The 13540-nt window shown below is 36.9% G+C and overlaps 1 protein-coding gene across 10 annotated transcripts in view; it reads left to right on the plus strand.

The window, feature by feature from the left end:
* Positions 1–13540, plus strand: part of med1 (mediator complex subunit 1) — a 633161-nt gene that overhangs the window by 81920 nt on the left and 537701 nt on the right. For 9 of the 10 annotated variants that reach the window (XR_007927076.1, XR_007927078.1, XR_007927079.1 and 6 more), the window contains 8 exons: positions 6069–6201; positions 6293–6321; positions 6938–7009; positions 7115–7189; positions 9918–10081; positions 10205–10316; positions 11960–12084; positions 12361–12485. Coding sequence is in view for 6 of the 10 variants with exons in the window: in XM_051877089.1 (XP_051733049.1) it covers positions 6069–6201; positions 6293–6321; positions 6938–7009; positions 7115–7189; positions 9918–10081; positions 10205–10316; positions 11960–12084; positions 12361–12485 (835 nt within the window). In the remaining 4 variants the exon portion in view is untranslated. Of the gene's footprint in view, positions 1–6068; positions 6202–6292; positions 6322–6937; positions 7010–7114; positions 7190–9917; positions 10082–10204; positions 10317–11959; positions 12085–12360; positions 12486–13540 lie in introns of those variants that run through there. The other variant, XM_051877103.1, reaches the window with a different exon arrangement.

A 13540-nucleotide genomic window follows, 5' to 3' on the forward strand; every position in this document is an offset into this window, starting at 1 on the left:
TGAAGTTTGGGGCAGATCGGACATTGTATGCCTGAGTTACAACAACTTCCTCTTTCATGGCGAAACACCAGACTTTGTCAGGCCACCACAGTCATGCCCTCCAACGAAAACTCAAGATCTTCACAATTTAACATCCCTAAGGCCTTAAGATTAGACTGACAACATATGATGTTGATCTGGTTAAATCTCTATGAGGAGTTAATCACAGTGTAAAACATGTCATTTCCTGTTGCCCACAGGTGGCGCTATGACTAACTGAATATTGCCATGTAGATTTTTATTAGGACTCTAATAAAACGTGCAGTTTGGGGCAGATTGGACATCGTATGTCTGAGTTACAACAACTTCGTATTTCATGGTGAAACATCGAATTTTGTCAGGCTGCCACAAAGACACCCTTCAGCGAAAAGTCAAGATCTTCGCAATTTAACGTCGCAAAGGTCTTTAGATTAGACTGACCAAATATGACATTGAACTGATTAAAGCTCTAGGAGGAGTTCGTTAAAGCACAACGTCTGGAAATTTGCAAAAAATGGCAAGTTAATTCAAAATATCTGACTTGCTGTTCGGTTTCAGATTTTGCTCCAAGAGATTTTTGTTGTAGGTATTGGGCTGTTAAATGTGTGTACCGAATTTCAAAATCTACGTGAAATGTAGCACGAGGGGCACTTTGTTAGGTGGCGCTATCGAGCCATTTTGCCACGCCTAATTCTGCAACCCATAACAGACGTAAATTTTCACCACTTCTGACGCGTGTGCAAAGTTTCATGAGTTTTCGAGCACGTTTAGGCCCTCCAAAAAGCGATTCACTTTGGAGAAGAATAATAAATATAGCTGCAAGCAGCGATGGCGGGCCCAAGCCCGGTGGCACCGCCACCCCGGTGGCTTCAGGGCAACTGTGCACGGCGGGCAATAGGCATTTAAAACGGTTAAACATAAAAGGACTATTTCAAAGTTATTTGAATACACCACATTTACTGCAGCAGTTGGTGCCCATATGATCACACACACACACACACACACACACACACACACACACACACACACACAAAGAGAGAGAGAGTGTGAAAAATCCACATTCAAACCAAAATATCTGACTTCCTGTTGGTCGGAGCTAATGACTGTCAATTAGAAAATTGTCCGGCTTAATGAGATTAATATGTGTACCGAATTTGGTGACTGTAGGTAAAAATAATCCCCCCACTTTTGTCAAAAGGTGGCGCAACTGAGCCCCTCCTCCACGTCCGTTTCTAAGGCTTTGCCCATGTCTACTCGTCGACAATATTGATGTGTCGAGTTTCATGCAATGTGAAGCATGTTAAGAACCTCAAAAATACCCAAGAATATTATTAATGTTTGACTTGTTGCCATGGCAACAATATTTGAGAGATCACACATACATTCACTGGTCTACATCTGCCATATTTTGACATTATTCTGATGAAATTTGAAGCAAATCGGGTGAAAGAAAGAGAGTGATCTCAAAGCATTTTGAAAGTGACACACTTCCTGCTGCCAGTTGGTGGCGCTATAACTTTGACTCACAATAGTCACATCCATGTGATCGGACTCCTACAACAAACACAAAGCTGAAGTTTCATAAAGATCAATCAATGTATGCCGACGTTATAACACATTTCGTGTTTCCCTTTTCTCGCCATATATTCGTTGCCTCGCCACGGCCAAACCGTTCAAGATATCAAAAATCCGCTGGCAATTTTTCATCATCAATGTCTTGACTTCATGCTGACCGAGTTTGGTGGTGATCGGAATAATCGCCTAGGAGAAGTATATCAAATTCCAGAGCATGCGTTTTTCAAACAGCCCATAATAGCTGACTTCCTGTTGAGCTGGCGTATAACTTAGAGCATGAAAGTTGTTAGGCCTGATGAGGTCTATATGTGTAGTGAGTTTCATACTAATGCATGCAAGCGTGTTTGATATATGGTCAAGTCTTCGAAGCCCATTCAAGGGGGCGCTGTCGAGCCCCCCTGCCACGCCCGGGTACAAGCTTCTGCCCAGCCCTGATGGCTGCAGGTTCCGATGTATTTGCAAAGTTTCTTGAGTTTTCGAGCATGGTAAGGGCCACAAAAGTGCCCGAATAGTCGGAAAATAATAATAATAATAATAATAATAATAATAAATATAGCTGCAAGCAGCAATTACGGGGCCAAGCACAAAAACGGCACAATAAGCCAGCCAACATGGCTGTGAGCATCAGACCAACTGCATCAGTGAGCAATTAAAGATCTATTAAGATCATTTTAGGCAAATGAGCTGAAATATCAACAATACAGTCAATAATAAAGATTTACTGGTTTATCACTTTCCACCAATAGGTGGCACTGTGACCAAATTTGTGCGGTATGGTCAGAGTGAGGTGACAATGACAATCGCAAAGTTTGGTGTCAATATGTCAAAGCATTGCAGAGATACAGCCTCAAGAGTCATTTTGGCATCAAGCCTCTAATTCTTCGCTTTGGTATATGAATACAGTTTAGTCTATCAACACGAAATCCATAACTTTTATTCGACATGGTCTGAAGATGATATGATTCGATTTTGGTGAAAATTGGATGAATGGTCTAAGAGCAGTTTGAAAAAGTAATTTTTAATAAATGTTATTACAACATTTGGCGCTGTCTCGAAACCATTTGAGAACCTTCAAAGCATGGTGCCGATGACACATACTGAGTTTCATAATGGTACACCAATGCATTCATATAATAGAACATATTATAACATAATACTGTATTGTAGTTAATGTATATTTCATGTTTTGTTCAATTATAGCGCCACCAAGAGGCACAATCCCACCAATTTTTTTTTTTTATGTGTCCTCATGGTGACCCCATACATGCGTGTATCAAATTTGGTGCAAATATCTCATTTCATTTTGGAGTTACAGACATTTACATGTAAGAGATCATAAAAAATGACCCATGAATGACTTTTTGATTTGTTTTGTTTTTTTGCCACTTCCTATCAAAATTTTGACGTTTGGGCAGTGACATATAGTTAACCAGCTTAGGTTCCGTGTTTCCTACTCTGGTTTCGTCTCGATCGGACTAACGGTTTCAAAGATATTCGCAATCGTTTTTAAGCGCTAAATCACCACGCCGCACAAACCGTGAGTCGAAACCTAACATGTTTGGTATCGTTGGACTCGGCAAGGATTCAGGAGTCTTAAGGATGTGAGTCCCGTGAAAATAAGCCAACCAGATTAAAAGTTATAAGCATATGGAAAAAAAATTCTCCACTAGGTGGTGCTGGTCCAAAACTTCTCAGGCTCCTTCAGGGCATTGTGCTGATGACCCATACCGAGTTTCGTAACGATACGTTAATGCGTTCGTAAAATACAGCATTTTAGCACAAAATTCTAAATGGCGACGGCCAAAATGGCCGATATGGGGAAATTGGATATCATTCGACTCGGCATGATGCCCCGACTCCAACGAGACCAAATTTATGATTTTTGGACAAACTCATCAGAAGTTATAAGCAAAAATATCAATTTTTCATATCTCTGCACCAGTAGGTGGCGCTGTGCCGAAACGCTGCATGTTGCCTCAAGTCATGTTTGTAATGACATATACCAGGTTTGGTCTGAATATGATAAAGCGTTGCGGAGATATAACCTTGAGTCCAATTTGGGGTGCTCTACATTAAATTTATTTGCGTGTTTTTCAAGAATGGTTGGGTTAATCAAAAAGCTCTTAATAACTTTTTGCAAGCATGGTCTGAAGATGATCTGACTTGATTTTCATGAAAATCAAACACAGTGTCTAGGACGAGTTCGAAAAAGCAGGTTTTTCGCAAAATTCAACATGGCGGACAAACCATAAGTCGAAACCTAGCATGTTTGGTATCGTTGGACTCAGCAGGGATTCAAGAGTCTAAGGACATGACTCTTTTGAAAATAAGTTGACCACGCCCATAGTGATAAGCATTTGAATATTTGATTTTACCACTAAGTGGCGCTGGTCCGAAACTTCTCAGGCTCCTTTGGGGCATTATGCTGATGACCCATACCGAGTTTCGTAACGATACACTAATGCGTTCGTAAAATACAGCATTTTAGCACAAAATTCAAAATGGCCGATGGGCAAAATGGCCGATATGGTAAAATTGGACATCATTCGACTCGATATGATGCCCCGAATTCAACGAGAAATTTATGATTTTTGGACAAACCCATCAGAAGTTATAAGCAAAAAAAGCCATTTTTCATATCTCCGGACCAGTAGGTGGCGCTGCACCGAAACGCTGCATGTTGCCTCAGGTCATGCTTGTGATGACATGTACCAAGTTTGGACTGAGTACGTTAAAGCGTTACGGAGATACAGCCTTATGTCTATTTTCGCAAGCGCTATGTACAATTTGTTCGCGTGTTTTTCGAAAAGGTTTGAGAAATCAACTTGAATTCCATAACTTTTTGTCTGCATGGTCTGAAGATGATCTGGTTCAATTTTCGTGAAAATCGGAGTAACGGCCTAGGAGGAGTTCGAAAAAGTAGGTTTTTCAGAAAATTCAAAATGACGGAAAAATTTTCATGACGGAAAATGACGTCATAGGGTGCAATCGATTCAGCTTGACCCAAGGAATCAGAGGAAAAAAGAATTTTGTTTCTACCCTTACGGTTCAAAAGTTATTAACATAAACATGAGCGCAACTTTGGACAGCTGGTGGCACTAGAGGGATTGAGTTAGAGACTCCAAATTTGCTATGGACACAGTTCAGACTGTCCTCTAACAGTGTGTCAAATTTCACAACTTTTTACCACATGGTTCTATGGGCTGCCATAGACTTCCAGAGCGGAAGAAGAAGAATAGTTAAAAAAAAAAAAAAAAAAAGAAAGAACGCCAACAGATACAATAGGTGCCTACGCACCTTCGGTGCTTGGCCCCTAATAATAATAAGAAGAAGAAAACTAACGATTACAGTAGGTGCCTACGCACCTTCGGTGCAATAGGTAGTAGTAGTATTAAATACAGACCATGATTTTTTTTTCAGAAAATCTACATTCAAACCAAAATAGCTGACTTCCTGTTGGTCGGAGCAAATGACTGTAAATGAGAAAGTTGTCTGGCTTGATGAGAACAATATATGTCATGAGTTTGGTGACTGTAGGTAAAACGAACCCCCCAACTTTAGTCAAAAGGTGGTGCTACTGAGCCCCTCAGCCACGCCTGTTTTTAAGGCTTTGCCCATATCTACTGGTCGACAATATTGATGTGTGTGTCAAGTGTCATACAATTTGAAGCATGTTAAGAGCCTCAAAAATACCAAAGAATACTGTTAAAGGGTTAGTTCACCCAAAAATGAAAATAATGTAATTTATTACTCACCCTCATGCCGTTCCACACCCGTAAGTCCTTTGTTAATCTTCGGAACACAAATTGAGATATTTTTGTTGAAATCCGATGGCTCTGTGAGGCCTACATAGGGAGCAATGACATTTCCTCTCTCAAGATCCATAAAGGTACTAAATACATATTTAAATCAGTTCATGTGAGTACAGTGGTTCAATATTAACATTATAAAGCAACGAGAATATTTTTGGTGCGCCAAAAAAAAACAAAATAATGACTTATTTAGTAATGGCCGATTTCAAAACACTGCTTCAGGAAGCTTTGGAGCAAAATGAATCTGCGTAGCAAATCATGATTCGGATCGCGTGTCAAACTGCTGAAATCACGTGACTTTGGCGCTCCGAACCGCTGATTCAACACGCTGATTCATTATGCTCCAAAGCTTCCTGAAGCAGTGTTTTGAAATCGGCCATCACTATATAAGTCGTTATTTTGTTTTTTTTGGCGCACCAAAAATATTCTCGTCGCTTTATAATATTAATATTGAACCACTGTACTCACATGAACTGATTTAAATATGTTTTTAGTACCTTTATGGATCTTGAGAGAGGAAATGTCATTGCTCCCTATGTAGGCCTCAAGGAGCCATCGGATTTCAACAAAATTTCTACTTGATTTTACTTGACCTACCTAACTTTACTTAAATTTACTAAAAGGTATGTATGGTCTTTTTGTTCTCGTGCTGTGTGCCTACAGGTTGGGATCTCACCTGAGTCCCTCACGTACTGAGTGCTATATCACCTCAGATATGTTTTACGTTGAGGTGCATTTGGATAAAGCTGGAAAGCTTGTGGATGTCAAAGTGGCCCACCATGGTGAAAACCCTGTGGTAAGAGGAAGACTTGTGGTTATTGCGAATAGCAGTATGTCTATGTCCTGTGATCTTACTTTATTGTGATTTTTGTCTCATTGTTATGTAGAGTTGTCCTGAGCTGATACAGCATTTACGGTAAGCAAACTATATCGAGGGAAAGTAAATTTTTCAGCAAAGTGGAATATGTATATTTAGTTTACTTGCTGCTTAGTGCCTCAAACACTTGAGTGTCTGTAAATGATAGCACCCAGTCAAACTCACTGCACACCAAAAATACATATGCTTAGACACAAACAGACCAGTGTTAAGAAAGAAGTTTTGATATCGTAGCTATTTTTTGTCATTTACTGATGATTGATACTGTAGAATGCTTTGTGTCATTTGACAGATAAAATATTATCTGCTCTATTGCATTTCCTTACTTTACTAACATCCCCTACACAGTAAAGGATGCTAACTGACTTTCAGATCTGAGAATTTTTGTTGTCACTGAATAAATATTTTGCTTAGAAACAGCCCAAGCTGCTGTTATTTTGAAAGTGTTCAGAAAGAATGTGCAACTGTAATGAGACCAACAAATCAGGACCTACATCCTACTTTATACTACTTACCCTCATAAAGTCGTCTATGAGCCATCGGATTCAAGAATTCAACAAGTTATTTTATACAAGTTACAACAACTGCAAAGTGACTGTACAAGAATACAAAGCATTAAATGTATTTACCAGAACATTAACCTTTATTTTTACAGAGACAAAAATTTTGATGAGTTTTCCAAACACCTGAAGGGTCTGGTTAACCTGTATAAGCTCCCTGGAGACAAGTGTGTTTTCTCCTTTTTTTTAGTTTTATTTATTATATCATTAAACACTTGCAGTTTCTGTTACTATTTGCATTTTAATGCTTTTTTTCTCATTTTATTCCACAGCAAATTAAAGACAAAGATGTATCTGGCTCTTCAGTCCCTGGAGTTAGACCTCACCAAGATGATGCATATGTTCAGGCATATTGATTTTCTTATTTGTCAAGAAAAATGTTTCCTCATATCATACACTAGCATAAAAGTACAATGGACATTTTTGGATTTTAATACTATATTGTGGTATTATTATATTATTCTTTAAAGTAACTTGCAGTACCATGCACATACAATGGTACATGAATATGGTAATTATTATTCCTTTTTCTACAGAAATTGTTCTGATGGGTGCTAGAGACAGTGGTCAGTTGCAAACTGTTCTCAGAACAAGCCCGTGTTTTTTACTAGTGACTTGAGAAATGTAAAAAGACATAGCAATGATAGAGCATGTAGAAACCTTGCCCAAAGATAAGCTTACAGTTGTTGTTTTTTTTAACCATCAAAAGCTATAGTAAATAACATTCATATAGTGGCAAGAATAAGTTTGTGAACCCTTTGAAAATATCTGAATATCTGGATTTCTGCATTGATTACTCAAAATGTGGTCTGATCTTAAAGGGGTCATGAAATGGATTTTTTTTATTTTATGTTTCCTGAGGTGCACTTATAATGTTAATATGATTTTTACATCAAATAATTGTCATAATTTAGAAATAAATGGCTATCATCCACCCTGATTTTAGCCCTCTGATTTGAACACTCTGTTTGAAGGGGCCTGTCTGCTGTAAGACTTCAGTGTAAACACCCACTGCTGTGATTGGCTGACATCTTTGCAATTGAAATAAGTATTACATGTGGAATCCTTTCAAATACTTTTACCACACTTTTACTATTACAGCTGTATAGATTAACGAATCGTGAAAATTAATTATTGCATTGTTTATATCTATTCCATCACATGGAAGGTTGCAGTGATTAACATTGAGCAGATGACAGTCTGTTGATCACGTGAATGCAGTGATCTTGTCATTGCAATGCAATTTCTGCACTCTCATGAAATGCTTTCACCAAAGCTAACAATGCAAGCACAATTTAAATACAGTAAAAGATTCATTGTGTAGTGTAAGATCATCACTATAAACGGGAGTTTTGGTAAGTGTCCAGATAAACTCGTGCTGCGTGATTGACAGCTTCAGCCATTATAAAGAGAGCATTCTTTAAAAATACTAGGATTATTAACTATGAATTTAACTTTCATTACCGGTTAAAAAATTCAATGCGTTACTTACAGTTTGCGGGGTCCTTGCTGATTCCAGAACAGTTGATTCCTGATCTTTGAGCAAACGTTTTTGGGCAAAGTCAGTATTGTATTGCGACTTATTCTCAAAACAGTCGCTGGTAAAATGTACAGTACAATCATGCAAGTCAGCACTGAAGTGACTAGGACGTTCGTTAAAAATAAACTGAATCCATTGTTCTCTGACATTGAGATCCTTCGGCAGCCTGTGCAAAGATGATGTTTTTCCACAGCCAATCTTGTTGTTATCACTATCTTATCATAAACGGCTAGGCCTACTTTAGATCCACTTGCTGATCAACGACTGAACATCAGTGGGCGGGGACAATGATGCAGTGATGTAAAAGTAGGCGTTGTTGTCTTGCTCTAGAGGCAGTTGTATTCAAATGATTGTGCCCCAGTGACATCACATGCCACCTCTGTTCCAAACAAAGCTTTTTTTACAGATTGATTATATAAATGCTTTTTAAATTTATTTTAAATAATTGAACTTGCAGGACATATTTCATGACCCCTTTAATTTAAATCACAATTATAGACAATCTAACTAAACTAATAACACAAAAAACTCCACCAAATGTTTTCTGCAACTACTTGTAAGACTTTTGACCAATTTGAACCATCACTCCACACAAATATGTTTGTTTATCTATATTTCTGGGTTGTCTCGATAGCACAGCCTTCTTTAGATTATGCCACAGCATCTCATATAGCTCTAGGTCAGGACTCAGGAAAAAATATATTTTCTTTTTCAGCCATTATTTAGTAAATTTACTTGTGTTCTTTGGGTCATTGTCTTAAACCACCCAGCCTCTCTAAAATGCAATGTTGTGTACTTCTGTGCTGACATTCTTGTGTAAAATCTCTTGATACAGCTTTGAATTCATGATACAGCAAAGAAGCTCGAAACCATGATGCTTCTTTCACCATACTTTACAGTGGTCAGTGGTCTCACTGGTCTCCTAGGGAGAGTAGCAACATTCCAGAATTGTTGAAAGGTTATCTTACTGTGGATTCTTGAACACCTAAGTCTTTAGCAATGATTCCGTTGCTTTTTCCAGATTTGTGCATCTCTATAACAAGTTTTTAAAGTCCTATGAAAAATATTGGGATCATGGCATGGTTCGCACTGACCAATCTTTCTTGAAGAAAAGATTTGTCAGTAACCAGGCTTTGTGTACCTGTATGTAAAAGTCAAGGTATCTGTACAACTCACAATTTAATCTCATCTTTCTAATTTAATCCTTTTAGCTTTTGGAGAAGTTGTAACAGAGCGGTTCACTTTTTTTTTTTTTTTTTTTTTTTTTCCCTGGCATTGATCACATCCAAAATAATCTGATCTGTTATTCAGCGTTTTTATGCCATTATGACCTGCTTTTGATCGGGTCCAAATAAAATGAATTGAAATTCTAGCAGTCAGTTTTATGAAAACTACTGTAATATATAATATATAATTATTATATTATATATTTTTATATACATATACATATATACATATACACATATTTTATATTTACATATATATAATTATATACGTATATGTATTTATAATTACTCAAGCAATTTATATTATAGGATAGCCACTAAGGCAAATGCTGTGGAGACCATACTTCGCGGTAGTGTGGGTCTGTTGACGGCGAGGAGCGGCGGTCATCTAGTATCTCTACAGTGTTATGTTTCTCCAGATGATATCTTTGAAGAGGGAACAGGAGCCCAACTGAACTTCACTGATGTCAATAGTGAGAAAATTGTTTTATCAATCAGATCAACAAGCATATTTCAATTGAATATTCATTTAAATAACAATCTGTTTATATACTTCAAGGTCATTGATTACTATCTTCTCTTCTTTCATTCTGCAGTTCCCCGTACTTTAGGTGTGAGTGTGTCAGTGACTGTTGAGGGCACCACATCGGTTTACAAGCTTCCCATTGCTCCGCTTATCACAGGATCCCATCCAGTCGACAACAAAGGGTCAGATAATTGGGGAATTAAAGGAATAGTTCAACCAACAATGACAATTCTGGTGTAACTCTACCATGGTGTAATCTGGTGTAATCTCTTCCATGCAGGGTTCCCATGCTTCTTGAAAGTACTTGAAATTGAGCTACATAAAAATTGGTTAATCAAGGTTCCAACGAATTTTGCCTAATTGCCGTGTTTTCTGCCATTTTTGTTTGGACCAATGCAAAGATTTACCCATATTAAGCTTACACGCAGTGTTGTAAATGTCAACTGGTTGACTGATGTTGATTGAAGTTGTTTATATTGTGGTTTTTAAAGTCATTATATGGTTTAGATCCGGGCTCGTCAACTGGCGGCCCGCGGGCCAAATCCGGCACTGTATACATGCACGCTCCTCCGACTGACCTGAGAAATGTTTTCCGTGCGAATATTTCAGCAGTTATTATGTGTTCCATATTTCTGTCAAATAGCGCTGCTTTCATGTGTTTCACTAGTTTACTTTGAACTACGCAGCACGGCCCAGTGGATAACGGAACGGAAGCTTAAAGGAGCTGCGTTTATTCCCGGTCACCATTATTAAACAGCGTTGCGACATCTAGTGAGAAGCGTTTCAATTCGACACACACCTCTCATTTACAAACTACAAATCACTTGATGATTAAACTAGTTTTAAATCAGATGAAACAGCCTCAACATTCCCAACAAGACTGATGAGGAAAACAGGAGAAACGTGCCATGAATGAAGATAGAAGACTTTTAAATCCCAAAATCACCACACTAACACAAACTTTTACCTTGAATAAACTGTAGTAAATTACCATGGTTTGTGGAAATGAGGAATATTTATATTGAAAACTATGTTATAGCCATTTATATTGCAATCTATTTATTAGGTGGGTAGGGGAATATATAATTTATATAATGTTTAGGTGTTTTATAGACCTATATAACATAACATATAATATAATATCATTTGACAGTGGTAGTGAGTAGCCATGTATGGTTTAAGCCTAATAATTAATAAAATAATTTTTACCAATAAGACACCAGTGTGAAAATAATGTTTAAAAGCAGGAATAAGAAAGCTGCAAACTGCATCTCGTTCGAACTCGCTTGTTCTCTCATTCACTCTACCAGCCCTCTCTCCTCATTGGATTTTAAAAAAGTCATATGCCCTTAAATTTGATTTTAGTTGTCAGTATATGCCTTAACATTACTGCAGTAATGACAGACACAGGTACAGTTTGATTCTGTCCAGATTGGCTGTAACAAACCTATCAACCCATCGTCTTTATTGTGCTTGATATAAAATAAATATTGAAATCTGATGTTCATGAAAGAGTGGGAACCCTGTCCACAGAACACAAAAGGGAGATTAGCAGAATTTTGCTGTATACTTGACCATGGGCTGTTTATATCATAAAAGTAGCTTTTGTGGCTTGTGACCTATTTCCCAAGTGTTCTGATAGCTGTCATATGATAGCTTTGTTTGAGAAACATTCAAATATAAATTATTTAAAACAGAATTTTACTTTGGTAAAATTTATTGATTTATAATAATGATTTATTAATTCTTTCAAGATTTTTGGTGTCATGTCAAATAGTTATTTAATTACTGTTTAATTACTTTTTTTTTTTTTTTTTTTTTCTAGGACTCCATCATTTTCTTCTGTAACAAACTCAAACTGTGTAGATTTACCAGCGTGTTTCTTCTTGAAGATGAATTGCTTGATGCCATTCTCTGTATCATATATTAAAAAAATGGGCAGTTCTACAGGTATAAAATCTTGTCTGAAACCCTAGCTGTATAATTGATCAAAAAATTGTTGTTTTGCCACAATACATGGATGACTGCTATTGACTTCTACATTAATGTAGTTATTATTAGTTATTATGCTTCTCCTATTAAATGGTCTATCACTTGGTATATCACAAATTTGGATTAAAATAAGAGTTAATAATATGAGTATTGCTCATGTGTTTCTATGAGACTGCATGAACATAACTCTACTTCACTTTTTTTTTTTTTTTTTTTTTTTTTTCATCTTTTTAGGTATCCCTGTTTTTGAGACCGCGCCCACCTTGTCCCCACTATATGATCTCATCATTAAAAGCCAACTGCATGAGGATGGAGGGGCCAGTCCTCCTGCTTTGGGCCAAACAATGCGTTTTTATGCAGTGAGTATTCGACACCACTGGGTTTTTTTGTTTGTAAAGTTATTGTTTGTTCATTCATATTTAGGTTACTTTATATTTAGCAGTGTCTATATTTACACAATATATCTAGACCTGGGGCCATATGTATAAAGCTGCTCGGAGTGAAATTGTAGTCTAAAGTGTTTAAAAATTCTAATGATGTAATTTTACTCTTATTCCTACATTTAAGAATAAGTGTGATTCATAAATTAGTTAAGAGTGCTGGAGAGGTATCCTAACCTAGTTACCTAGTTAGGAGTAACAAAATGGCAGCAGAGAGGAGGAAGGCCACACACTTTCCAACGAAGATATCAAGATCATATAATACACTGGAGTTATATAATGACAGACAGTTGATAAATTAAAAATTATATAAGCTTGATTGTCAGGGTTTCTTTTTTTTTTTTTCTTTTTTTTTTTGTAACTGACCTAGTAAGAAATTTAATAATGTTGCACATTCCACAAATCAATGCAAAATGAAAGTAATAATTACTTCTTTTTGTTTGTTTGTTTATTTTCAATTTTAGTAAAATATTTTTGTCCAAAAAAAAAAAAGGAAAAAAAAGTTAAATATGAGGGAAGAACAAAACGCTAAACTTAGTTACAGTATTTATATGACAAAATTATTTGGCAAAAAAAGGCAAACTAGCACTACAGATTTTATTTAGCAAAAATATGCATGTAAAAACAAAAAACTGACAGGAAAAAGCATACATTGACTGCAACATAATTGGTTATTAATATTCCTTTGGTTCCCTCTTGTTTTTGCATGTGTTCATATCTTTGTATGACAGTCTCGACAGAAATGATGTCGGCATAATTTGGCATGTTTCATTGCGTTATCACAAAAGCACAACTACGCAATATGATTACAAAATGTTTAACAAATTTTTATTAATATTCGGATAAAGAGTGAAAATGTCAATTTTCCTAGACCGGCCATGCTGTATGGCAGTTCATTTACTTTCCAACTGATCTTCAAACCATGTGGCAAAAGCAAGTCACTTTTATGAGGATTTCAAGCTTCCCTGGAGTTG

This window comes from Ctenopharyngodon idella, chromosome 2 (genome assembly GCF_019924925.1).
Source record: "Ctenopharyngodon idella isolate HZGC_01 chromosome 2, HZGC01, whole genome shotgun sequence".
Taxonomy (NCBI): domain Eukaryota; kingdom Metazoa; phylum Chordata; class Actinopteri; order Cypriniformes; family Xenocyprididae; genus Ctenopharyngodon; species Ctenopharyngodon idella.